This window comes from Oculina patagonica, chromosome 4 (genome assembly GCF_052425735.1).
Source record: "Oculina patagonica isolate OP01 chromosome 4, crgOcupat, whole genome shotgun sequence".
Classification (NCBI taxonomy): domain Eukaryota; kingdom Metazoa; phylum Cnidaria; class Anthozoa; order Scleractinia; family Oculinidae; genus Oculina; species Oculina patagonica.
In genome coordinates, this window is record NC_135761.1 from 46977717 (window position 1) to 47002258 (window position 24542).

The 24542-nt window shown below is 39.6% G+C and overlaps 2 protein-coding genes and 1 long non-coding RNA gene across 5 annotated transcripts in view; 2 read left to right on the forward strand and 1 right to left on the reverse strand.

Annotated features, from left to right (window-relative positions):
- Positions 1–753: 753 nt before the first annotated feature.
- Positions 754–23504, forward strand: LOC144652583 (uncharacterized). 2 transcript variants are annotated; one of them, XM_078512643.1, is made up of 7 exons: positions 754–1604; positions 2020–2205; positions 2864–2998; positions 3598–3726; positions 4569–5268; positions 6172–6214; positions 23174–23504. In XM_078512643.1, the coding sequence occupies exons 1-6, from the start codon at positions 1499–1501 to the stop codon at positions 6176–6178; spliced, it is 1263 nt and encodes a 420-aa protein (XP_078368769.1). In that variant the 5' UTR covers positions 754–1498; the 3' UTR covers positions 6179–6214; positions 23174–23504. The 2 variants fall into 2 exon arrangements, with proteins under 2 accessions (XP_078368769.1, XP_078368768.1); XM_078512642.1 differs by lacking the exon at positions 23174–23504 and having other exon boundaries at positions 761–1604; positions 6172–6296.
- LOC144652696 (uncharacterized) overlaps positions 2229–24542 on the reverse strand; it is a 33616-nt gene continuing 11302 nt past the window's right edge. The window contains exons 2-3 of the long non-coding RNA XR_013570608.1: positions 2502–2578; positions 2229–2460 (exon numbers count right to left, since the gene is read on the reverse strand). This is a non-coding gene — a long non-coding RNA (uncharacterized LOC144652696). The remainder of the gene's footprint in view (positions 2461–2501; positions 2579–24542) is intronic.
- LOC144652586 (uncharacterized) lies at positions 9997–23264 on the forward strand. Of its 2 annotated transcripts, none has more exons than XM_078512646.1 (6): positions 9997–10117; positions 10546–10731; positions 11306–11440; positions 11809–11937; positions 12350–13046; positions 23114–23241. In XM_078512646.1, exons 1-6 carry the CDS (start codon positions 10012–10014, stop codon positions 23118–23120), a joined length of 1260 nt encoding a protein of 419 aa, XP_078368772.1. In that variant the 5' UTR covers positions 9997–10011; the 3' UTR covers positions 23121–23241. The 2 variants fall into 2 exon arrangements, with proteins under 2 accessions (XP_078368772.1, XP_078368771.1); XM_078512645.1 differs by lacking the exons at positions 9997–10117; positions 10546–10731; positions 11306–11440; positions 11809–11937; positions 12350–13046 and adding exons at positions 19127–19253; positions 19690–19875; positions 20458–20592; positions 20958–21086; positions 21527–22226 and having other exon boundaries at positions 23114–23264.

A 24542-nucleotide genomic window follows, 5' to 3' on the forward strand; every position in this document is an offset into this window, starting at 1 on the left:
CATTTTCACTATCAGACAGACTGCACTGGTATAATGCACTATCTATTTAAGTATTTTTTCAATTTGCATAGTGCCAAGTAGTCTACAGTGTTTATGCGAAATGTATTTCTTAAATCTTAAAATGAAGATGATACCTATGCTCCTAAGATAATTATGTGGACTGATAAAACCGGGAGGTAAAAAAAGAAAAGTTAAAATGTAATAGAAAGCATTAATAAAAGGACAACAGAAAGTAATTGTATTAATCCTGGGTCAAGCGAGAACTGAGAAGTTCGCTCTCTCCACTGGTCGCCAATTCTCTTGTGCTATCTGATGGCAAAAAGCTCTGTCATTGTAATACGGAATTTCAATCAGATAGGATATCAGATAGGATTTTGGATCGGATATACCGGGTATATTTCTATAGTAGAAAAGAAAATGTATATATTTTTAAAACACCTGATCCGTTATCCCCTAGCTATAAGCCCCCCCCCCCCCCCGATACAATCCCCATCTCTGCTGATCAGGGCTAAATAATGCTTTAATATGACTTTTAAAATTAAAAACGTAAAAAAAACGTCGTCTCAAAACTTTTTTTTTACATTCCACTTATAAGCCCTCCCAGATATAAGCCCTCCGCAACCCCTTACGAAGTTGAAAAAGCCCAGGGCTTATAACGGGAATTTTCGGTATTGCAATTCCTGAGTTTTTTTTAAAAAAAAAAACAATTATCCCACTCGTGCTTGTTAGATAGGAGATCGTAATAGCCAACTCAGCGCCTCGCTGGCTATCTACTTTCTCATATCCAATTTGTTAACTGGTTTTTCTTTTGAGAAGGGGAAGCTAATTAATCGTCGAGGGCTATTTCTTAACAGTTTATTAACTTGCTTTATCTGATACACTGGCTTTTTAATTATCGATAAGCTAATTGTTATAACCAACTTTAAAATGTCTAACCAACCGTCTAGTCTGTCCACTCTACAACTTTGACCATTTTGGTTATTAATAGACGCTCTTGTTGGTTGTGTAGCCGATTTGAACGTCTACTTTATAGTAAACGGCATGTCATTACAGGAAGCATTCAAGAGTTATTAATTACCATGGAAATCTTCCCCTTCCGGCTCGAGTTAACTTTGACCGTCGAAAAGTTTTCTTCTGTTTGCATATGACCATGTAAAGCTGTGCGCCATTTTCTGATTTTAAAAAAAAGGCCAGATTTCTTCATGTTAGACCATTAAAATGGCGCCATAAAATGTTCAAAACTCGAGTGCAACCACGGACCGTTAGGCGGTGGTTTCACTGCAAAGTCTTGGTGGGAGGCGAGCGCTCTCACCAGTTCGCAATCCCTGCTCCCTCATTTCATGGTTTATACTCTCATCGACATAGCTCTTGACCAATAAGCGCGCGCGGTAGAATTCTGCCAGTTCTGTAAAGCGCGCGCAATTTATGACGTCAACAAAGGAAATTGAACAGTATTTGAGCAGACTTCATCCTGTCAAATCCACGGAGATTGATCAAGATGAAAATGGTGATTTTACTGTGCCTTTTAGTCGTCTTCGGACCACTGTTATGCGAGGAAAATTCAATGGTTGGATTCAGACTCTACTGGAAAGATTCAAGAATCGGTAAGGTATTTGTAGCGCGTAAAAAAAACGGGTTTTTTTAAGCGTACTTAACTGTTTTCTGAGTATTCATCTGACTTGCACAAAGATTTTCGGCTGGCTTCTCCAAATTCAATACGGCAAAAGGTTTACGTTTTTTCATCAAACAGCCTATTCTAGATTTTTTCTCTGTGCTCTAGATGGTAGTAAGCCTACACACGCGATACTTTCAAAAAGCGACAAAAACGGATGTTGTCAAAATCGCTCGAAAGAGTGCACGCGAGAGTTGTTGTTTTTTGCGCGCGCATGTAGAATCTAAACCTTTGACGCATTACGAAAAGTTATGTTTGTTCGCAATGATGTGAGTGCAGGACTCTCTCGTGCTTGTCAAGGTTTACTCTAATGTTTATCTTAGTCTTTTGTTATTCTTTTCTTTCAGGATTGTTCGCATTTGATGGAGCACCTGAAATAAGGGTTATCATGCACACTCTGGTGTGTGTTTTATGTGTACTACACATGTTTTTTACATGTGTAATGTGGAGAAACAAACCAAACCGTGTTTTACGTGGACGCTTCAACAATGAGCTCATGAACTCGATCAGAGAGCTGATGCGTAATTCTAGAAGTAAGTGTTAGGGTTAGGGCAGTCTTAAAATGGTTGTGTACCCAAAAGCAATACGGGATGATAGATTGCACCTGTCTAAATGAATTTACCAACCAACCAACCAACCAGCCAGCCAACCACTGAAAAAAAAAACGACCAAACAAACAACCATCCAGCAGTTCTAACAAACAAACGGGCAAACAACAGCCAACCAACCAAAAACAAAAAAACAAACTACCAACAAATCTATTAACCAACCAACCGACCAACCGACGACTACCACCGACCGCGCGCGCGCGGACCGACCGACCAACGACCGACCGACCGACCGACCGACCGACCGACCGACCGACCGACCGAAGGAACAAACGAACCAACGAACCAACCAACCAACCTACCAACCCGTAACCGACCAACCGACCGACCAAACCACCAACCAAGCAACCACACAACCAAGAGAACAAACAAACAAAAAATAATTAATAACTACAGAAACAAACAGACAAGAAAACAAACAAACGCAAGAACATCTAGTCGGCTAACAAACAAAAACAAACAAAAACAGCCATTGCCACTCAGCAAAAGGATCGAAACAATTACGTTATATTTTGCTTCACATTCATATAGACCAGTTGACAAGTCGAAAATGCAATCGCTGTTATTTTGCTTTCTCTCGTAGAATTAAAGGATGAGGCTACTAGGTCCTTGAAGCGCGGTAAAAACCTTGCACCTATGGGGGTCGTGCAGGGAATGTTAATTAAACTGAGGGACTGCAAACTGGAAATGCTGATCTGGTTCGTTCTACATGATATGCGTGAGTTTCGAATTTTTTTACTTCTCATCGATTTGCTGTTTAGTAAAGCATATGTTGATTGAGAATTTTGCTGGTTTTACTGGTCTCGATGGCTTTCAAACTCTCTGGTGTTATTCCGATAAATTCCAGTTGTATTTCATGCTTATGGGACGTGCTCAACTTCCGCTCATTTAATGAAAAATGTGATCATTGCCATGTAATGCTGTCACGCATTTCTTTAATTTAACACGTGACCTAATCAAGTGCTCTGAACCGTGTTTAATATTCAGCCATGCGGGTTTTGGTTTGGCTTATAAAGGGAGGGGTTTATATCCGGGAGGGCTTATAAGAGGGGTAAAAAAAAACCGTTTCGAAAAAAAACACGGCAGTGTTGAGCGTAATACGTTTTTAAGCTTATGTAGTCATAATAAAGTAACAATTTGCCCCGTTCAGTACTGTCATCCAGCAGAGGGAGTTTTATATCCTGGGTGGCTGAAAACCGGATGCATTTTTTTGTTTCCAGGTAGATGGGCCTAAAACCACGGAGGCATTTAACCGGAAACTTTTACTACCGTATTAACACAATATTAACTGTATTCCCTGTGTTTCTTCGGTTTCAGTGCGTTTGGATTTTAAAGCTGGCAAGATTTTCTGCAACAAACGTGGACCCGTTTTCACTGTAGATGAAATCTTAGCAGTCAAAACAGATGATTTTAAGCCGTTACAGGCATTCGTCTTGAAAGGTTTTGGTAAGTAAGGTGGCAGTCATTGAGCGTTTTTTTGTCTATTGTTTTGTACAAAATTCTTGTCCCCGCCTCTGTGCCTACACAGATTGGCACGTTAGACCAGTTGTAGGTTAGGTCTCGCTTTCTTTCTGGTTGGACCAGATTGTATGAGTATTTCAGAGCAAAAAAAAAAAATTAAAAAAGCTTGCGCCACCGACTCCTTGGCAGTTAAAACTAGGCTTAAAGGGACTGTGTAACGGCTGGGTTATGTTAATTTTATTAGTTTTTGCCAAATACTCACCAATAAACCCAAGCTCGCAAAGAAATTACTTCTATCGATCTTAATGGCAAGAGCATAGCTTCATTGCAATCAATTTAGTCTGCAGGGCGTTATAATTTAAAGTTACAAGCAAACGAGATTAACTTTGAAAACTGTTCATCCCAAGAATATTTCAAAAACCCGTATCGCAATCCATTTAAATCTTCGTCGCCTTTGGCCATCCGTACCTTCTTTTGTATTTGGTAAGTTATTGAAATGTTCCTTCACTGTTTTAAGAGGTTATTTTTATATTTTCAACGAAGTTGATGGTCATATCCCATGTCTAAATTTAGCGAAAATCCGCGACACAGTCCCTTTCACGCGGCATGTCCTTGTTGGCCATTGTGAGTGCCTTGGTTATGGTTTTCCCGAAAATAACTTGCGTGAAAACCAATCGGTGACTACCGCACGCACGGTTTCCCGCGCATTTCTCCACTTTGCTATAAAACTGTAGATTTTACGATAACGTTAAATTCTGTGGGTATAGGGCAGGAAATAATGATCAAGATTGAAAAAGCTAATAATTTTCTTGTGTATTTTCCCTCAGGAAAGACCGCGAAGAAGAGTAAACCGGCCGTAAAGTGCAAGAAAAAACCGAAGAAAGCTAAAGTAAAGAATGGTTCTATGCCAAAGGAACGGGTTGAGGACATGGCGGAGATGATTACCACAATGTTTGCTCCCTGCGTTACAAAGAGAGAATTTGATGAAGATTACGAGGGCTTTCTCTATCCGAAGATAAAAAGGTTAACTGAAGAGAGCATGAGGCCGCTTTGTCTACCTCCCGGAGGATATAAAGAAACTATGCAAAGGACATTTGATGATGAAAGCGTGTTTTGTTCAAATGAAATGGCAATGGACGCGAGGCAGATGGTTAAAGCTCATTATATGATGGCGGGAGGGTTTGCAAATGAGTTAAGAAGATTGTCGGACCAGGAGCAGGCGAGAAAAGAAGAAGAAATAGAGTCAAGTGTCACGCAAGAGGAAACGGGATCAGGACATAGTCACATCGTCTTCAGTATAACGATCGAGAATGCGGCACAAACTCAAGAGTTAGGATTTATGAAGTACGTTTGCAAGTTGCCTGTTCCAACTTGTTCGCTTGGAGAGCACCAAGCGGAGGAAAGTATCATTTTAAGTATTGAGGAAGATGAATCTCACCGCAAATGGGAATACAAGGACTATGCCGCGGTCGCTGTTGGGTGTGGCACGGTGGCTTTTGCATTATACTCTGTGTACACATTATTCAGGTGAGTATTCAGAGTGTAAACACACTTTATTATTAACTCCTTCTTACAGGCATCAGACACACACAGGGGTCTTACATCAAATTAGAGAAAATCGAAGTTTTAAAACTTACATGCTTCATTTTTGATCGGGCGGGGCGCGTTAACAGCGAGATCTGGATCCGAGAGAATTGCGAGGACTGGAACTGGAGAGAAAGTTCGGTAAATTCTCGGAACTTCCAATAGCCTGCCGAGAACAATCACTAAAATTCTCGTTCTCAGCTCCTCCCTTAGTTCTTCGTGCCAAGCCCCCTATTGCTAAGAGACTTGAGTGGCCCTAGAAATAAAAAGGCGTGAATAATTCGAACGTTTCTAAAGTTTCTCGGTTCCAGGCAACGGTATATAATTAGCCGAACGTGTTTTAAAAATTCACCATGGCCGCAACGTAAACGAATATTACTTAATTAAATACGAGTCGGTGGTGGCCATTTCCAGAGGTTTCCATATTCTCCGATTACCTAGAATATTTGAGCTAGAAAGGAGAACATCATTTCAATTCCACGTTTTGCTGTGTGAATTTCCCCGATTTAGCGACTACAACAACTAGTTTTTTTAACGTGGGAGAAGCTGCCTAGTGTCCCGAGACGGATGCCAATCATATTAAAAGCACTCGTTACAATTGTACTAGACAGTTAGCTTGATGTAATTATTGGGTGGGGATCGGTTTACATTTCATGATTAAAATAGGGTAAATACTGTATCAGACCGCCGGATAGCGAAATCTGTCCAAAATAACCTCACGAATGAAACTTTTTTTCCTTAGCCCCTGATAGAATAGTTTTCGATATTTTGCTAGATTAATCGTACTTTATATCAACAGGATTTGCCCTAATAGTAACTTCCCTGTTTTTTTTGTTCTTTTTTCAGGCGTTAACTGCACACAAGGATTTAATTTTTTCCGATGATTGATATTTAATACACTTACATTTATGCTGAATATTTGACACGAAAACAGTTCTTGTTACTGATCATGAGATGTGGATAATTAGTATTTCTTTAGAGGATGTAACATTGAATTGCACGACAGAAAATAAAGTGTCAGTTGTCACAAAATCGTATTTTACTTTATTTTGTAGTACTCAATGATCGAGTAACGTGGATAATGTTTATTTAGATGACAAAATGTTTTACACGTAATGAAACCCATAGCAGTGTAATGTTCATTATCAGCTGTCTGTTTTAAAACAACGAGCTGTGATTGGATCAGGCTGTCACGTGCCTTATTGATAGGAGTAATGAAATTTAAGGTGGCTCTGAAAACGCTTCGTAGAAATTTTTTTAACTTTGCAAAAAGTTGTATCTTTACATACTGATCATTATTCAATAATAAAAAATGGGGGTCACCGAGCTCGTTTTTGAGTTATAAGCATTCAAAGCCAAAAGTAAGGGTGTTTTTAACAGGTTATACTGTTGCTATAGAAACCAGTGATTTCATGAAAAAAAACACAACATATTTACCAATCATTGGGCATTAATTTCATACCATTATTGTAGCATCAGCTGATAAAGATTTGTAGTACTGATCCTTCAAAGTATAAGAGCTGGAAAGTGCTGGAAATCGTTACCAGCCACATTAACACAGTGACGTCACCCCTACCGCGGTCAAACGTCTCGCGTAGCTTTTCTTTCTATTTTGGGCGAATTTCGTTCATATTGAAGTGGTGGTATGAGCAAAGATAGATGAAATAGTTGCTGAGTGTAAACATATTCCCCCATCCTCAGGTAAACGAGTGTTTTTACTTTTTAAATGTTCTGCACGGCATCCGTGACAAAGTGCTTTGACAAATGGCACCGACAAGTCCGCATGCCGCTATTTTCAAACACGTATAACTGCTTTAGTAAAGCTCCAAAAAACTTAGTTAATCCTCAGGATACCGGTAATGTGTGAAACTTTCAACTGTGAAAATTAAAACCTTATCTTTGAAGTACTTTTCTTGTTTCTTTTGCATACTTCTGTCATTTGACCAAGGCCAGGACGTCACCGGACAGCACTCGGAGAGAAAGCCTGGGTACTGGGCTGAGATGGAACGGCCATTTATCCCACAAAAACGTCATGAAAAACACAAATGCCGAAAAACATTTGCTTTTAGCCACATTGGGGCTAAAGTTAGGGCAATATAATAATAATAATAATAATAATAATAATAATAATAATAATAATAATAATAATAATAATAATAATAATAATAATCAGTGATAAAAGGAAATACAAACAAATAAAATAGCTGAGCTGTAAAAATGGAAATAAAAACTAAGAATCATTAAAATCTTTAAATGAAAAACTAACTGATTAACTAAATAACTGCTGTAGGCATGGTTGAACCGTTTGTGATAAAGGAGGCTCCCCAGAGAAACATGATGATCGGGCTTTAAATGGCTGGATACCCTTCAAAAGAACAAGAGAACAATACAACAAACCCTAGCCTCCCCCCCCCCTCCAAAAAAAGAAATAGTTGCACTAGAGGGTCATAATTACAAGCGTACGAAAGATACTACACTCCTGGAAAATAAGACATTCAAGAGCACTGATGAATTAGCCTAGTCGTAGGTTTCACTAGGGACAATCATGGTCAATTTGTTGAAATTGGTTTAAAATGGAGAATTTCGCTACAAGGGTTGCAAGCTCTACTAAACTAGTAATAATCAGAGATTAGGAGAGTGCGTTCGACCCAAGATAAGGCTAGCGAACGTAATCCGAATTACCTTGTTGTTACTTATTTTCGCGGGACTTAATTTTCGCGATTTTCAAAAAAATCGCGAAATTTAAGACCCGCGAAAAAAGGTTCTCGCGAAAAATAACGCCGCGAAATTTAATACCCTTCTTTATACCATACCATAGAAAATACAGCCAATCAGAATACAGGAAAGCCGTTGTATATTCGACGGTATTCAACCCAACCTTCCCACCGTGCGCTGCGATTGTATTCTCGACGAGATTTAGTAAGCGTATTTTCTATGGCATGGTATAAAATAGTTACACAACACTTTCTCGTGGTATACTATGGAATATCCCACTTGTCACTTGTATTTTCTTGGTATACACACTCGCCTAAAGGCTCGTGTGTATACCGAGAAAATACAAGTGACTCGTGGGATATTCCATAGTATACCACTCGAAAGCGTTGCATAACTAGTATATATAATTCGTTATGAATATTCAACGTTTCCGTCAGTTTACTACTTCAGTAATTACCTTGGTACAGTCGTCAAACTAGCTCTACTTTGATGTTATGTATATGAAATAATTCATATATGAACTGCGGATAGATATGAAAGTGATAAATGATCATCGCAGTGAGTGTCCAATTTAAGCAATTGGAATAAAGAAGCCTGAAAAAAAATTCAGGGCTTCAACGGGATTCGAACCCGTGACCTCCGCGATACCGGTGCGATGCTCTACCAACTGAGCTATTGAAGCCACACAATACAGGGAAATTGTGACTTTAATTTCTGTACTGAATCGTGTTTGTCTTCGCGTCCACAATACACAATAGTCAAACTATAAATAAGAACAAAAATATAACTTTATTCGTGCCGAAAAGCTCTCGAAATCCTAACCTCGACAGTATAATTGCTGCGAAGCAGCAGAACTATTTTTGACTGTCCGCGCGGGGCCTGGACGCTTTATATAGGCGACACACTCGATTTGACTTTTTCACTGGCGATGATTTTAAGTACATGCAGTACGTATGATCAGCGGCATGAAAAATGTGGAAGCTGCGTTTGTCGGGTGTTTGTCGTTTGCGATGTCCTTTTCGCTAAAGAGCAAGAAGTTAAATTTTAAAGCGCTGCCGCTTGCGCTTCTGTTCAGTACTTTGTAAATGCTTCCCAAGAAACCTCTCTTGAGCAAGATGGCCAAGTATAGTTCCGGGGAAACGTTCTTTCCATCCCTTATGCGCCAGCTCTGATGAATAACGACTTTACGATGCCATCTTATAATTCGCGTTCATAATTATCCATTACTAAGTTAATTTAAGGAAAAAAATTACTTTCTGTGCTTTGAGCGCGAAATATGTACAGCAAAAACTACAAAGATTATTTGCGAAGGCTCCATGAAAACGTTTTCATAATGACCGCGCGCTAGAATGGAACGAGCTTTGAGCTTTTTGACGTCATAAATTGGTGTTTCTGATGGCTTTGCAATCGAATTGCACGTGCTTTGTTATGTTACATTGATTCCTTTTCTCAATGTCACTAGCATTTCACACGCTAAGAAATTAAAGAATATATCTTTCACATCTGAAAATGTAAAAATCCGAAACATTCCTATGACCTTCCGCTCCGCTCCTACTATTATAATTAATATTCTTATAACTCACTTCGCAGCACTTAACTTGCTATCAGCAACTCCTAGTGTTATTGTAACACACTACTTACAATTCTATTTGCCACTCCCGTGAATGTTTCTTGAAAAATGTCCTTGAACTTGTACTCTTGTACTTGTTTTTACCGCTTAACTCAACGTTCTTTCCCGCTGCTACGTTAGGCGGTGGTTTCACTAAAGTTTTGGTGGGGGCGAGCGGTCTCACCACTGCGCAATCCCTGCTCCCTCATTTCATGGTTTATACTCTAATCGACATAGCTCTTGACCAGTAAACAAGCGCACGAGCTAGAATTCTACCAGTTCTGTAAAGCGCGCGCAATTTATGACGTCAACAAAGGAAATTGAACAGTACAGTTGAGCAGAATCCACGGAGATTGATCAAGATGAAAATGGTGATTTTACTGTGCCTTTTAGTCGTCCTTGGACCACTGGAATGCGAGGAAAATTCCATGGTTGGATTCAGACTCTGCTCGAGAGATTCAAAAACAGGTAACGTATTAAGAGCGCGTAAAAAACGGTTTTTTAAGCTTACTTAACTGTTTTCTGAGTATTCATCTGACGTGCACAAAGATTCTCGGCTGGCTTCTCCAAATTAAATACGTCAAAAGGTTTACGTTTTTCCATCAAACAGCCATTGTTCTAGACTTTTCACTGTGTTTTAGATGGAATAGTAAGCCTACACACGCGATAGTTTTAAAAAGCGACAACAACGTGTGTTGTCAAAATCGCTTGAAAGCGTGCATGCGAGAGTTGTTGTTGTTGTTGTTTTTTTTCTTTCGCGCGCATGTAGAATCTAAACTTTTTCTAAGGCGCATTACGAGAAGTTATGTTTGCAAAGATTAAAATGCAGAACTCTCTCATACTTGTCAAGGCTCACTCTAATGTTTATCTCAGTCTTTTGTTATTCTTTCTTTCAGGATTGTTCGCATTTGATGGAGCACCTGAAATAAGGGTTATCATGCACACTCTGGTGTGTGTTTTATGTGTACTGCACATGTTTATTACATGTGTAATGTGGAGAAACAAACCAAAACGTGTTTTACGTGGACGCTTCAACAATGATCTCATGAACTCGATCAGAGAGCGGATACATAATTCTAGAAGTAAGTGTTAGGGATAGGGCAGTCTTAAAATGATTGTGTACTTAACCTAAACCAATGAGGAGTACCTGCCTTACCTGCCGTCGTGAGTTCATATTTCACCAACCCCTCTCATGATCGCCATTCTAACAACCAAATAACCAACCAACCAAACAACCGGCCAACCGATCAAAGACCCATCAAACACGGCAACCGGCCAACCGATCAAACAACTAACCAACCACTCGACCGGCCAACCAGCCAGCCAACCGACCGACCGACCGACCGAACGAACGAACGAACCATCCTACCAACCCGTAACCGACCAGACCAACTTTCCGACCAACCGACCAAACAAACAACCAACTAAACAGATAACCATCAAGCCGGCTAACAAACAAAGATAAGAAGCAAACAACAGTCAACCAACCAAAAAAATACAAAAACGGGTATTGAGCGTTACTAACACTAATGTTATATTTCGCTTTACATAGAGGAGTAATTCAGATAGGACAAATGTTTGTGACACCAACACAACACTTCAAACACAAGTTGACAAGTCAAAAAGAAATAATGCACTTTTTGCTTTCTCTTGTAGAATTAAAGGTTGAGGCTACTAGGTCCTTGAAGCGCGGTAAAAAACTTGCACCTATGAGGGTCGTGCAGGGAATGTTAATTAAACTGAGGGACTGCAAACTGGAAATGGCGATCTGGTTCGTTCTACATGATATGCGTGAGTTTCGAATTTTTTTTACTACTTATCGATTTGCTGTTAAATAGAGCACATATTGATTGAAATTGTTGTTGGTTTTCTGGTCTCGATGGGTTAGCATCAAACTCTCTGATGTTACTCCGTTAAAATTCAAGTTGTATTTCATGCTTACGGGACGAGCTCAAATTACGCCACCATTGTCATGTAATGCTGTCACCCATGTCACGTGCTTTGAAGCGTGTTTCACATTTCGTGCACACTGCCATATTCTTGCCCTTTGCACCGAAGTTTTAGTTTGACTTTTTCTGATGCGACCAAACGACCATTTATCTTTTCTTCGCAACATTAACGCAATGTTTATTGTATTTCCTTTGTTTCTTCGGTTTTAGTGCGTTTGGATTTTAAAGCTGGCAAGATTTTCTCCAACAAACGTGGACCGGTTTTTACTGTAGAAGAAATCTTAGCAGTCAAAACAGATGATTTTAAGCCGTTACAAGCATTCGTCTTGAAAGGTTTTGGTAAGTAAGGTGGCAGTCATTGAATTTTCTTTTGGACAAAATTCTTGTCCCCGTGTCTGGGCGGGGTCTCTACACAGATTAGCACGCTAGATAAGTTGTAGGATAGTTCTTGCTTCCTTATTGGTTGGACCCAGACTCGGTCTCAGTCATTGCTGAGACGGATTTGGCTAGAACGCTTTGCATCAAAAGAGGGCCGAACGAAATTTTTTTTCGCCTTTCCCATGCTGCTCCGCAACCTTCTCCTTGATATCATTTATCCCCAGTCTCTAGCCTGCGAGCAGGCTCTCTATTCGGGGGCAACGTGAATTGAACTCCTCGAGAGCCGAATCTAATAACGTAAAATTCTGTTTGTACAGGGCAGGAAATAATGATCAAGACTGAATAAGGTAATAATTTTCTGTATTTCCCTCAGGAAAGACCGCGAATAAGAGTAAACCGACCGTAAAGTTCAAGAAAAAACCGAAGAAAGCTAAAGTAAAGAATGGTTCTATGCCAAAGGAACGGGTTGAGGACATGACGGAGATGATAACCTCAATGTTTGCTCCCTGCGTTGCAAAGAGACAATTTGATGAAGATTACGAGGGCTTTGTCTACCCGAAGATAAAAGGGTTAACTGAAAAGAGCACGAGGCCACTTTGTCTACCTCCCGGAGGATATGAAGAAACTATGCAAAGGACATTTGATGATGAAAGCTTCTTTTGTTCAAACGAAATGGCAGAGGACGCGAGGCAGATGGTTAAAGCTCATTATATGATGGCAGGAGGGTTTGCAAATGAGTTAAGAAGATTGTCGGACCAGGAGCAGGCGAGAAAAGAAGAAGAAATAGAGTCAAGTGTCACGCAAGAGGAAACAGGATTAGGACACGATTGCATTGTTTTCAGCATAACGATCGAGAATGCGGCACAAACTCAAGAGTTAGGATTTATGAAGTACGTTTGCAAGTTGCCTGTTCCAACTTGTTCGCTTGGGGAGATACAAGCAGAAAGTATCTTTTCAAGTATTGAGGAAGAGGAATCTCACCGCAAATGGGAATACAAGGACTATGCCGCGGTCGCTGTTGGGTGTGGCACGGTGGCTTTTGCATTATATTCTGTGTACACATTATTTAGGTGAGTATTCAGAGTGTAAACACACTTTATTATTAACTCCTTCTTACAGGCATCAGACACACACAGGGGTCTTACATCAAATTAGAGAAAATCGAAGTTTTAAACTTACATGCTTCATTTCGGGCGGGGCGCGTTAACAGCGAGAACTGAAACCGAGGAAATTGCGAGGTTTTAGACTTTGGAGAAAATTCGGTGAATTCTCGGAACTTTCGATAGTGCGCCGAGATCATTTAATAATTCTCGTCCTAGTTCGACCCTTTAATAGTTCTTTGAACTAAGTTCCCTCTAGCTTAGAGATTCGAGTGGCCTTGGAAACAAGAAGGCGAGAATAATGTGAACACTTTCTTAAGTTTCTCGGTTCCAGGCAACGTATTAGCTGAACTTGTTAAAACTCACCATGGGCGCAACGCAAAGGAATATTACTTTATTTATCTGTCACACGTCTATTGCAATTGGCTTTTATTCAATGTGAGAGGAGGCCATTTCCATACTCTTGTAAGGTGAACATTATTTCCAATTCGACGTTTTGCCGTGTGAATTCTCCCGATTTAGCAACTTCAACAACTAATTCTTTCAACGTCTAATAGCTGCCTAGTCTCCCGAGCCAGAGGCTCATATTAAAAACTCCCGTTATAATTGTTCTAGACAGAGGTAATTATTAGGGCGGAGAGATGGGTTTACGATTCGTAAATAAATGACGGAAATACTACAGTAAAAAAACGCGTGTAAGAACCTACTTTTTTCAGAGTTTGGCAAAACAGGTTCTTGTATTATGGAGTACTTAAGTAGGTTCTTAATCAGGTTCTTAAATTCTACAGAGTAGACATCGTTGTTGATTATCAGAAAATAGTATAAAATCTGGTCTGTTCTTCATTATAAATATTTATTAATGTACCCATGTTGCCAAAAGTCCAACAACATACTGTATATACCCCAGTAACATTTCCTTTCTGGTTTTTGGTAAAAAAACATATATAATTTAAATAGTTAAACCCTGCATATAAGAACCTGTAGGAATTTTTTGGCTAAACAGGTTCTTATATTTTGGGGTATTATAAAAGCAAATTTCTGCCAGAAGGTTCTTAAATGCCTAGGTTCTTACACGCGGGTTTTTACTGTATATCAAACTGAAACCTGTCCAAAATAAAATCCGAATGGACACACATGTGTGATTTCATTTTTGACCAATCAGCTCGTAGACTTTGCCATGTTTCAATGTTCAATGAGCCAAAGTTTATCGATAATAAGTCGAAACATCTTTGGATCTTCCTCGGCAATCTTCGAAAATTTCTAGAAATTTCCGGAAAATGTTTAGAATCATTCGTACGACCTTCGGACAACATTTTGAAAATCTTCGGAAAATCGTAAAAAACATCTTAATTAGTAGGTTTATATAATAAACAGAATAATACATGATTGCTTGGATATATGAAATTTATCTTCTCGTGTTCAAAACCAATATCTCACTCGCTCGCTGCGCTCACTCGTGCATTAGCTATCGATTTGAACAATCGAATATAATTTCATATCTCCGCGTAACCATGTATTATCCTTTATATATCAACAGGACGTGCCCGATACTAACTTCTCTGTTTTTTTCCCCTTTTTCAGGCGTTAACTGCACACAAGGATTTCCTCTTTTACCTTTTATGTTTGGTATTTTAATACATTTCATGCTGAATACTTGAGACGAAAAACGTTTTTAACTTGTTACTGATCATGACCGCTTCCTCGGCCTTTTTTGGCAGCTTCAAAACAATTTTTAAAGGTTTTTTCTATATAGCTTAAAACCAATAAAATATTTTTGGGAGTTTTGTGTACTTGGTAAATACGAACACGAGAAAAAAGAATGATTTACTCTGCAATTAGCATTTCTTTAGAGGATGTAACATTAAATTGCACCAAAGAAAATTAATAAAATGTCAGTTGTCGTAAAATCGCATTTTACTTTATTCTATAGTACTTAACGATCGAGTAACGTGGTTAATATTTTATCTAGGTAACAAAATGTTTCCCATGTAAGGTAACCCATAGCAGTTTAATATCCATTGTCAGCTGTCTGTTGAGAAACGAGCTGTGACTGGACCAGGTTGTGACGTGGCCTATTTATATTAGTTGAGGTGTAAATGCTTTGTGGTTAGTGACGTGCTTTTGACCAGCCAAAAAGTAGCGAAACTCGCGAGTGACGTCACGACTCAGGCAAGACTAACACAAACAAACCAAGTAAGATCGGCGCGACCAAAGTTCAGAATGGGGGAATTTTCATCGTGCCGATCTCTCCCGATTTATCTTCGTCTCGCCCTGATTATTCCCCCCCCCCCCCCACGGGTGTTCGAAGAAAGCTATGTTCAAATACCGATCAAACGGTTGACCGAAATGCACAGCATTGAATTTCAAGCTTTAAATACCAGACAACAAAAGAACCCAAAGCGCATACCTTTTATTCTTCAATTACATATAAATAAATTTTGTTCCAAACTACCAAACCAACCCTTCCTAAAAATAAATTAAACAACTACATTATAAGTGGAACTAATAGTGCTTATTTAAGTAATAACTAAAATATCATTTCAAGGCCTCCCACTCATATTTTTTTCCCTTTCGATTTAATTTTACTGCCGATATCAAGTACTTTGTACAATAACAATAAATTTAATAACATTTTCTCTATATTTTAATTAAATTTAAGCTTATCCCCGATTTACCAAAGCTCCACTTGCTCTAAGTACGAGATTTGTCCCATCTTCACTTTGAATACTATAAGGAAGCTAAACCACAAATGCCGTATTTTTCATGAAAAACTCAAAAAACTTCCCTTACGTTAAAGGACCCTAGTCAGCCACACCTTGCAATCCAAGTAATCCGCCATTTTCGATGAGTTGAAATTATGAAAATTGTATGGTAAGGCGCGAAATCGTATTGTATCGCCGCAAAGCTGCCTTACTGGAAGTCTGTTAAATTACCTTTATACTCAGTCCGCTATAAACAAATCTTTAATCGACTTTGTCCTTGGCCTCGCCTTTGTGGCTGCGTAAACACCCTAATGCTACGAATGTGACATTCATGATGTACTAACCATTTGAGTTCTCAAGCGTTCTCGGCTCGGGGGAATCTGGAAACTATCGTGAACGGTGAAGTTACCGCGCAGCACTGGGAGAGAACGCCTGGAGACTGGGCTGAGATTGAACGACTTCCAGAAAACCACATTTTCTCATACGTCATGTAAACCACGAATGAAAACATTACCCATTAGCCCCATTACCCATGCCCTAACTTGAAACCAATCAAAACTTTTTATAAATACAAATTTGGCCCCCGTAGCTCAAACAGCAGATAATCACTCTTCAGGAAAAATTCTTCTATAAAGGCCTGGCCAAACGGAGACGCAAGTGGACGTAAGTTTTCAACAATGGCGTCTCCGTTTGGCCAGGACTTGCGTGCACCTGCGATGACATGGTCGAGATCAAATTTGCAAGCAAGTAACGCAAGTTTTTCACCGTTTCAGTCAACGCAAATCTTGCTGTTCACTTCAAGTACTGATCATGAATTGCAGCGCGCGCAGTAGCATTGAAATGTTTTTTTTTTAAAACTTGCGTGCACTTGCGAGTAAACTCTCGAGTCCGTTTGGCCAGACAACGCGCCTGAACGCGAGTTTAACTAGCGACTACTTGCAACCACTTACGCTTACGTTTGGCCAGGGCTAAAGTATGACTGTTTAATGCAGACGTTTCATCTACCGTCACAGCAGCAAATCCCCTGCATATGGTTATCCACTCTTTGAGCAACCAGGTACTGATGACAAGTTTCTTTTAGCAAGTTAAGTCATGATGTCAACATTCCAGTTCTCTTTGCTTGTTTCAGTACATTTCTTATAGGACAAGTTTGGAGAATTGGATTTAACATCATGAATTTTCCCTGGTTCATTCGGGTTATTTCACACCTTTTTTGTTTGCAACATAAATCAGGGTTCGTACACTTTTTCAGGCCAAAAATTCAAGGACTTTTTAAGAACTTTCCAGGACCCTTCTTGGAAATTTCAAAGACTTTTTTACATGAAATTTACCCCAAATCAACGATTTCCAATCTGTTGTGCCGTTGATGTGCTTGCTGAAGAACTAAAAAAATCGCTTATTTTGGCGGTCTTCTCATTGCCTTGAAGCCTTTTGACGTTAAATAAAAAATCAAGGACTTTCAAGTACCGAAAACCAATTTCAAGTAATTTCAAGGCCTTGAAATCAAACTCCAAGAACTCAAGGGTTTTAAGACGCGTACGAACCATGAACATTTTAGGAGAAATTACGTAAGAAATTATACATTATACAATGATTTCTACTCGGCAGAATTCAAATTTGTCCTTGATGCATTTCTGAAGCTCCCGATACCTTCCGTTTTCATTTTCTTAAGCCGCTGAATGACGTCAACAGTCTCTTCAAAATATGAGCGATGTTTTGAAGTTCAAAGTGATTCTTTTACGGCTTGCCCATTTTGTATTTCTATTCAACATTCTTACAATACGTAGTTCCGTGAATGTTGTGAACGCCGCAAACTTTGCCAAGGCAGCTAGCGCCACTTCTGTTGACAAATAATGACAATCAAAAGACACTATTTACAATAACTGTAAAAGATAAGATTTTTGAGCCGTCCAAATTTTAAATAAGCGCCGCCCTCAAATTAGCGCCGCCCTTGAATAAGCGTCGAACTTGAGGCGCGAAAAATTTAATAAGCGCCGCGGCGCTTATTCGAGTAAATACGGTATTCCACTCGCGCTTGTTGGATATGAGATCGTAATAGCCTACTATCTCATATCCAACGCACGATCGCGGAATAATTGTTAACTAGTTTTTCTTTTGAAACGGGGATGGTTATTAATCGTCAAGAACTAGAGTAGAACCCCGTTGACTTGAACTCTGCTGAAGGGAAACGAGAAACAGTTCGAGTTAGCGGGGTTTCGAGTTATCGGGGTCAAATAAATATTCAACTTACCAAGTAAATAATCGATAGTTTATCGATTTTTTTAGCACTAAGTACACGGTACAGTGCACATTAAACTTATCTCGTCAGAAACTCTCACTCGATCATACATTTTTATGATAAGAGTGGAAAATGACTGTCAGATACGTGATCTATTCGTTGCTCAAATTAAAATCAAATTGCTGTAGTGTTCTTTTTAGTTTTGAAATCCGATTACACGACAAGAAGAGTTAATGGGATATTTCAATGGGAATCCGTGGCGAGCTGCCAGAATCGATAAGCTATTGCTATAACAAACTAAAAAATGTCTAACCAATCGTCTAGTCTGTACAGTCTGGCTATTTGATGCAAACAACTTTGACCGTTTTGGTCATTTAACAGACGCTCGTGCTGGTTGTGTATTTGTTTTAAATGTTTACTTTATAGTAAACGGCCTGTCATTATATAGGAAACTTCTTAGGCTTCTTATCCTCATCGGGCCCATGAGGACTCTTGAGGCCGGCCAGAAAACCGCGCCATCCATCCCGGTTCGCCGCCGATGCGATAGCTACCCCCCCCCCCCCCCCCACGAACGCCAACCCAGCCGGTTTCTTTCTGTCTCCACGGTTCTTCTCCACGTTTTTCTTGGCCGGCCTCGCCTCCTTTTACCTTCAGGTGCCCACGTTAGTGCAGTCCTGGAGATGTTGGTTAAACTTGTCCGCATTATTATATAGGAAACATTCAAGAGTAATTAATTACCATGGAAAACCTTCACCTGCGGCAATAGTTAACATTTAAAAGTGTTTTTTTTTTCTGTTCGCATATAACTATGTAAAGCGCTGTGCCAATTTCTGTTTCATTGTAAAAAAAGATCAGATTTCTTCATGTTAGGCCATTAAAATGGCGTCATAAAATGTTCAAAACTCGAGTGGAACCACGGACTTTTAAGCGGTGGTTTCACTGCAAGGGTTTGGTGGGAGGCGAGCGCTCTCGGCAATGCGCAATCCCTGCTCCCTTATCTCATGGTTTATACTCTAATCGACATAGCGCGCGAGCTAGAATTCTGCCAGTTCGTTAAAGCGCGCGCAATTTATGACGTCAACAAAAGAAATTGAACAGTATTTGAGCAGAATCCACGGAGATTGATCAAGATGAAAATGGTGATTTTACTCTGTCTTTTGGTCGTCTTTGGACCACTGTTATGCGAGGAAAATTCAATGGTTGGATTCAGACTCTACTGGAGAGATTCAAAAATCGGTAACGTATTAAGAGCGCGTAAAAAACGGTTTTTTAAGCTTACTTAACTGTTTTCTGAGTATTCATCTGACTTGCACAAAGATTCTCGGCTGGCTCCTCCAAATTCAATACGTCAAAAGGTTAACGTTTTTCCATCAAAGAGCCATTGTTCTAGATATTTCCTTGTGCTCTAGCTGGTATAGTAAGCCTACACACGCGATAGTTTCAAAAAGCGACAACAACGTGTGTTGTCATGAAAATCGCTTGAAAGAGTGCATGCGAGAGTTGTTGTTGTTGTTGTTGTTTTTTTTTTCTTTCGCGCGCATGTAGAATCTAAACTTTTTCTCAGGCGCATTACGAGAAGTTATGTTTGCAAAGATTAAAATGCAGAACTCTCTCGTACTTGTCAAGGCTCACTCTAATGTTTATCTCAGTCTTTTGCTATTCTTTCTTTCAGGATTGTTCGCATTTGATGGAGCACCTGAAATAAGGGTTATCATGCACACTCTGGTGTGTGTTTTATGTGTACTGCACATGTTTATTACATGTGTAATGTGGAGAAACAAACCAAACCGTGTTTTACGTGGACGCTTCAACAATGAGCTCATGAACTCGATCAGAGAGCTGATGCATAATTCTAGAAGTAAGTGTTAGGGATAGGGCAGTCTTAAAATGACTGTGTACTTAACCTAAAACAATGAGGAGTACCTGCCTTACCTGCCGTCGTGAGTTCATATTTCACCAACCCCTCTCATGATCGCCATTCTAACAACCAAATAACCAACCAACCAAACAACCGGCCAACCGATCAAAGACCCATCAAACACGGCAACCGGCCAACCGATCAAACAACTAACCAACCACTCGACCGGCTAACCAGCCAGCCAACCGACCGACCGACCGACCGAACGAACGAACGAACCATCCTACCAACCCGTAACCGACCAGACCAACTTTCCGACCAACCGACCAAACAAACAACCAACTAAACAGATAACCATCAAGCCGGCTAACAAACGAAGATAAAAAGCAAACAACAGTCAACCAACCAAAAAAAAAAAAAAATACAAAAACGGGTATTGAGCGTTACTAACACTAATGTTATATTTCGCTTTACATAGAGGAGTAATTCAGATAGGACAAATGTTTGTGACACAAACACAACACTTCAAACACAAGTTGACAAGTCGAAAAGAAAGAATGCTTTTTTTGCTTTCTCTTGTAGAATTAAAGGTTGAGGCTACTAGGTCGTTGACGCGCGGTAAAAACCTTGCACCTATGAGGGTCGTGCAGGGAATGTTAATTAAACTGAGGGACTTCAAACTGGAAATGGCGATCTGGTTCGTTCTACATGATATGCGTGAGTTTCGATTTTTTTTACTACTTATCGATTTGCTGTTAAGTAGAGCAAATATTGATTGAAATTGTTGTTGGTTTTCTGGTCTCGATGGATTAACATCAAACTCTCTGGTGTTACTCAAAAAATTCAAGTTGTATTTCATGCTTATGGGACGAGCTCAAATTACGCCACCATTGTCATGTAATGCTGTCACCCATGTCACGTGCTTTGAAGCGTGTTTCACATTTCGTGCACACTGCCATATTCTTGCCCTTTGCACCGAAGTTTTAGTTTGACTTTTTCTGATGCGACCAAACGACCATTTATCTTTTCTTCGCAACATTAACGCAATGTTTATTGTACTTGCTGTGTTTCTTCGGTTTCAGTGCGTTTGGATTTTAAAGCTGGCAAGATTTTCTCCAACAAACGTGGACCAGTTTTTACTGTAGAAGAAATCTTAGCAGTCAAAACAGATGATTTTAAGCCGTTACAAGCATTCGTCTTGAAAGGTTTTGGTAAGTAAGGTGGTAGTCATTGAATTTTCTTTTAGACAAGATTATTTTTGTCCCCGTGTCTAGGCGGGGTCTCTACACAGATTAGCTCGTTAGATAAGTTGTAGGATAGTTCTTGCTTCCTTATTGGTTGGACCCAGACTCGGTCTCAGTCATTGCTGAGACGGATTTGGCTAGAACGCTTTGCATCAAAAAAAGGCCGAACGAAAACTTTTTTTCGCCCTTCCCATCCTGCCCCGCAACCTTCTCCTTGATATCATTTCTCCCCAGTCTTTCTAGCCTGCGAGCAGGCTCTCTATTCGGGAGCAACGTGAATTGAACTCCTCGAGAGCCGAATCTATCCGGAGGGTAACGAGTAAACGATAACGTAAAATTCTGTTTGTACAGGGCAGGAAATAATGATCAAGACTGAATAAGGTAATAATTTTCTGTATTTCCCTCAGGAAAGACCGCGAATAAGAGTAAACCGACCGTAAAGTTCAAGAAAAAACCGAAGAAAGCTAAAGTAAAGAATGGTTCTATGCCAAAGGAACGGGTTGAGGACATGACGGAGATGATAACCTCAATGTTTGCTCCCTGCGTTGCAAAGAGACAATTTGATGAAGATTACGAGGGCTTTGTCTATCCGAAGATAAAAGGGTTAACTGAAAAGAGCACGAGGCCGCTTTGTCTACCTACCGGAGGATATAAAGAAACTATGAAAAGGACATTTGATGATGAAAGCGTGTTTTATTCAAACGAAATGGCAGAGGACGCGAGGCAGACGGTGAAAGCTCATTATATGATGGCAGGAGGGTTTGCAAATGAGTTAAGAAGATTGTCGGACCAGGAGCAGGCGAGAAAAGAAGAAGAAATAGAGTCAAGTGTCACGCAAGAGGAAACAGGATTAGGACACGATTGCATTGTCTTCAGCATAACGATCGAGAATGCGGCACAAACTCAAGAGTTAGGATTTATGAAGTACGTTTGCAAATTGCCTGTTCCAACTTGTTCGCTTGGGGAGCACCAAGCGGAGGAAAGTATCTTTTCAAGTATTGAGGAAGAGGAATCTCACCGCAAATGGGAATACAAGGACTATGCCGCGGTAGCTGTTGGGTGTGGCTCGGTGGCTTTTGCATTATATTCTGTGTACACATTATTCAGGTGAGTATTCAGAGTGTAAACACACTACAAGCATCAGACACACATAAGGGTTTATGCATCAAGTTAGAGAAAATCAAAAGTTTTAAAACTAACATGCTGAATTTCTGATCTGGCGAGACGCGTTCACAGCGAGATCTGGATCCGAGAGAATTGCGAGGACTGGAACTGGAGAGAAAGTTCGGTAAATTCTCGGAAATTCCAATAGCCTGCCGAGAACAATCACTAAAATTCTCGTTCTCAGCTCCTCCCTTAGTTCTTCGTGCCAAGCCCCCTATTGCTAAGAGACTTGAGTGGCCCTAGAAATAAAAAGGCGTGAATAATTCGAACGTTTCTAAAGTTTCTCGGTTCCAGGCAACGGTATATAATTAGCCGAACGTGTTTTAAAAAATTCACCATGGCCGCAACGTAAACGAATATTACTTAATTAAATACGAGTCGGTGGTGGCCATTTCCAGAGTTTTCCATATTCTCCGATTACCTAGAATATGAGCTAGAAAGGAGAACATCATTTCAATTCCACGTTTTGCTGTGTGAATTTCCCCGATTTAGCAACTTCAACAACTAGTTTTTTTAACCGGTGAGAGAAGCTGCCTAGTGTCCCGAGACGGATGAAAATCATATTAAAAGCACTCGTTACAATTGTGCTAGACAGTTAGCTTGATGTAATTATTGGGTGGGGATCGGTTTACATTTCATAATTAAAATGAGGTAAATACTGTATCAGACCGCCGGATAGCGAAATCTGTCCAAAATAACCTCACGAATGAAACTTTTTTTCCTTAGCCCCTGATAGAATAGTTTTCGATATTTTGCTAGATTAATCGCACTTTATATCAACAGGATTTGCCCTGATACTAACTTCCCTGTTTTTTTTGTTCTTTTTTCAGGCGTTAACTGCACACAAGGATTTCATTATTTCGATTAACTTTTTCCGATGATTGGTACTGATTTAATACACTTACATTTATGCTGAATATTTGACACGAAAACAGTTCCTGTTACTGATCATGAGATATTGTTTCCTCGACCTTTTTTGACAGTTTCACAGAAATTTAAAGGTTTTTTTTTTGTATATAACGTATTTAAACCCAGTAAGATTTTTTTGCATGTTTTGTGTACTTGATAACTGAGAACACGAGAAAAAATGATTTATTATATAATTAGTATCTCTTTAGAGGATGTAACATTGAATTGCACGACAGAAAATAAAGTGTCAGTTGTCACAAAATTAATCGTATTTTACTTTATTTCGTAGTACTCAATGATCGAGTAACGTGGATAATGTTTTTTTAGATGACAAAATGTTTTACACGTAATGAAACCCATAGCAGTTTAATGTTCATTATCAGCTGTCTGTTTTAAAACAACGAGCTGTGATTGGATCAGGCTGTCACGTGCCTTATTGATAGGAGTAATGAGATTTAAGGTGGCTCTGAAAACGCTTCGTAGAAATTTTTTTAACTTTGCAAAAAGTTGTATCTTTACATACTGATCATTATTCAATAATAAAAAATGGGGGTCACCGAGCTCGTTTTTGAGTTATAAGCACTCAAAGCCAAAAGTAAGGGTGGTTTTAACAGGTTATACTGTTGCTATAGAAACCAGTGATTTCATGAAAAAACACACAACATATTTACCAATCATTGAGCATTAATTTCATACCATTATTGCAGCATCAACTGATAAAGATTTGTAGTACTGACCCTTCAAAGTATAAGAGCTGGAAAGTGCTGGAAATCGTTACCAGCCACATTAACACAGTGACGTCACCCCTACCGCGGTCAAACGTCTCACGTAGCTTTTCTTTCTATTTTGGGTGAATTTCGTTCATATTGAAGTGGTGGTATGAGCAAAGATAGATGAAATAGTTGCTGAGTGTAAACATATTCCCCCATCCTCAGGTAAACGAGTGTTTTTACTTTTTAAATGTTCCGCACGGCATCCGTGACAAAGTGCTTTGACAAATGGCACCGACAAGTCCGCATGCCACTATTTTCAAACACGTATAACTGTTTTAGAAAAGCTCCAAAAAACTTAGTAAATCTTCAGGATACCGGTAATGTGTGAAACTTTCAACTGTGAAAATTAAAACCCTATCTTTGAAGTACTTTTCTTGTTTCTTTTGTATACTTCTGTCATTTGACCAAGCCCAGGACGTCACCGGACAGCACTCGGAGAGAACGCCTGGGTACTGGGCTGAAATGGAACGGCCATTTATCCCACAAAAACGTCATGAAAAACACAAATGAAAAAATTCTGCTTTTGGCCACATTGGGGCATAAGTTAGGGCAATACAATAATAATAATAATAATAAT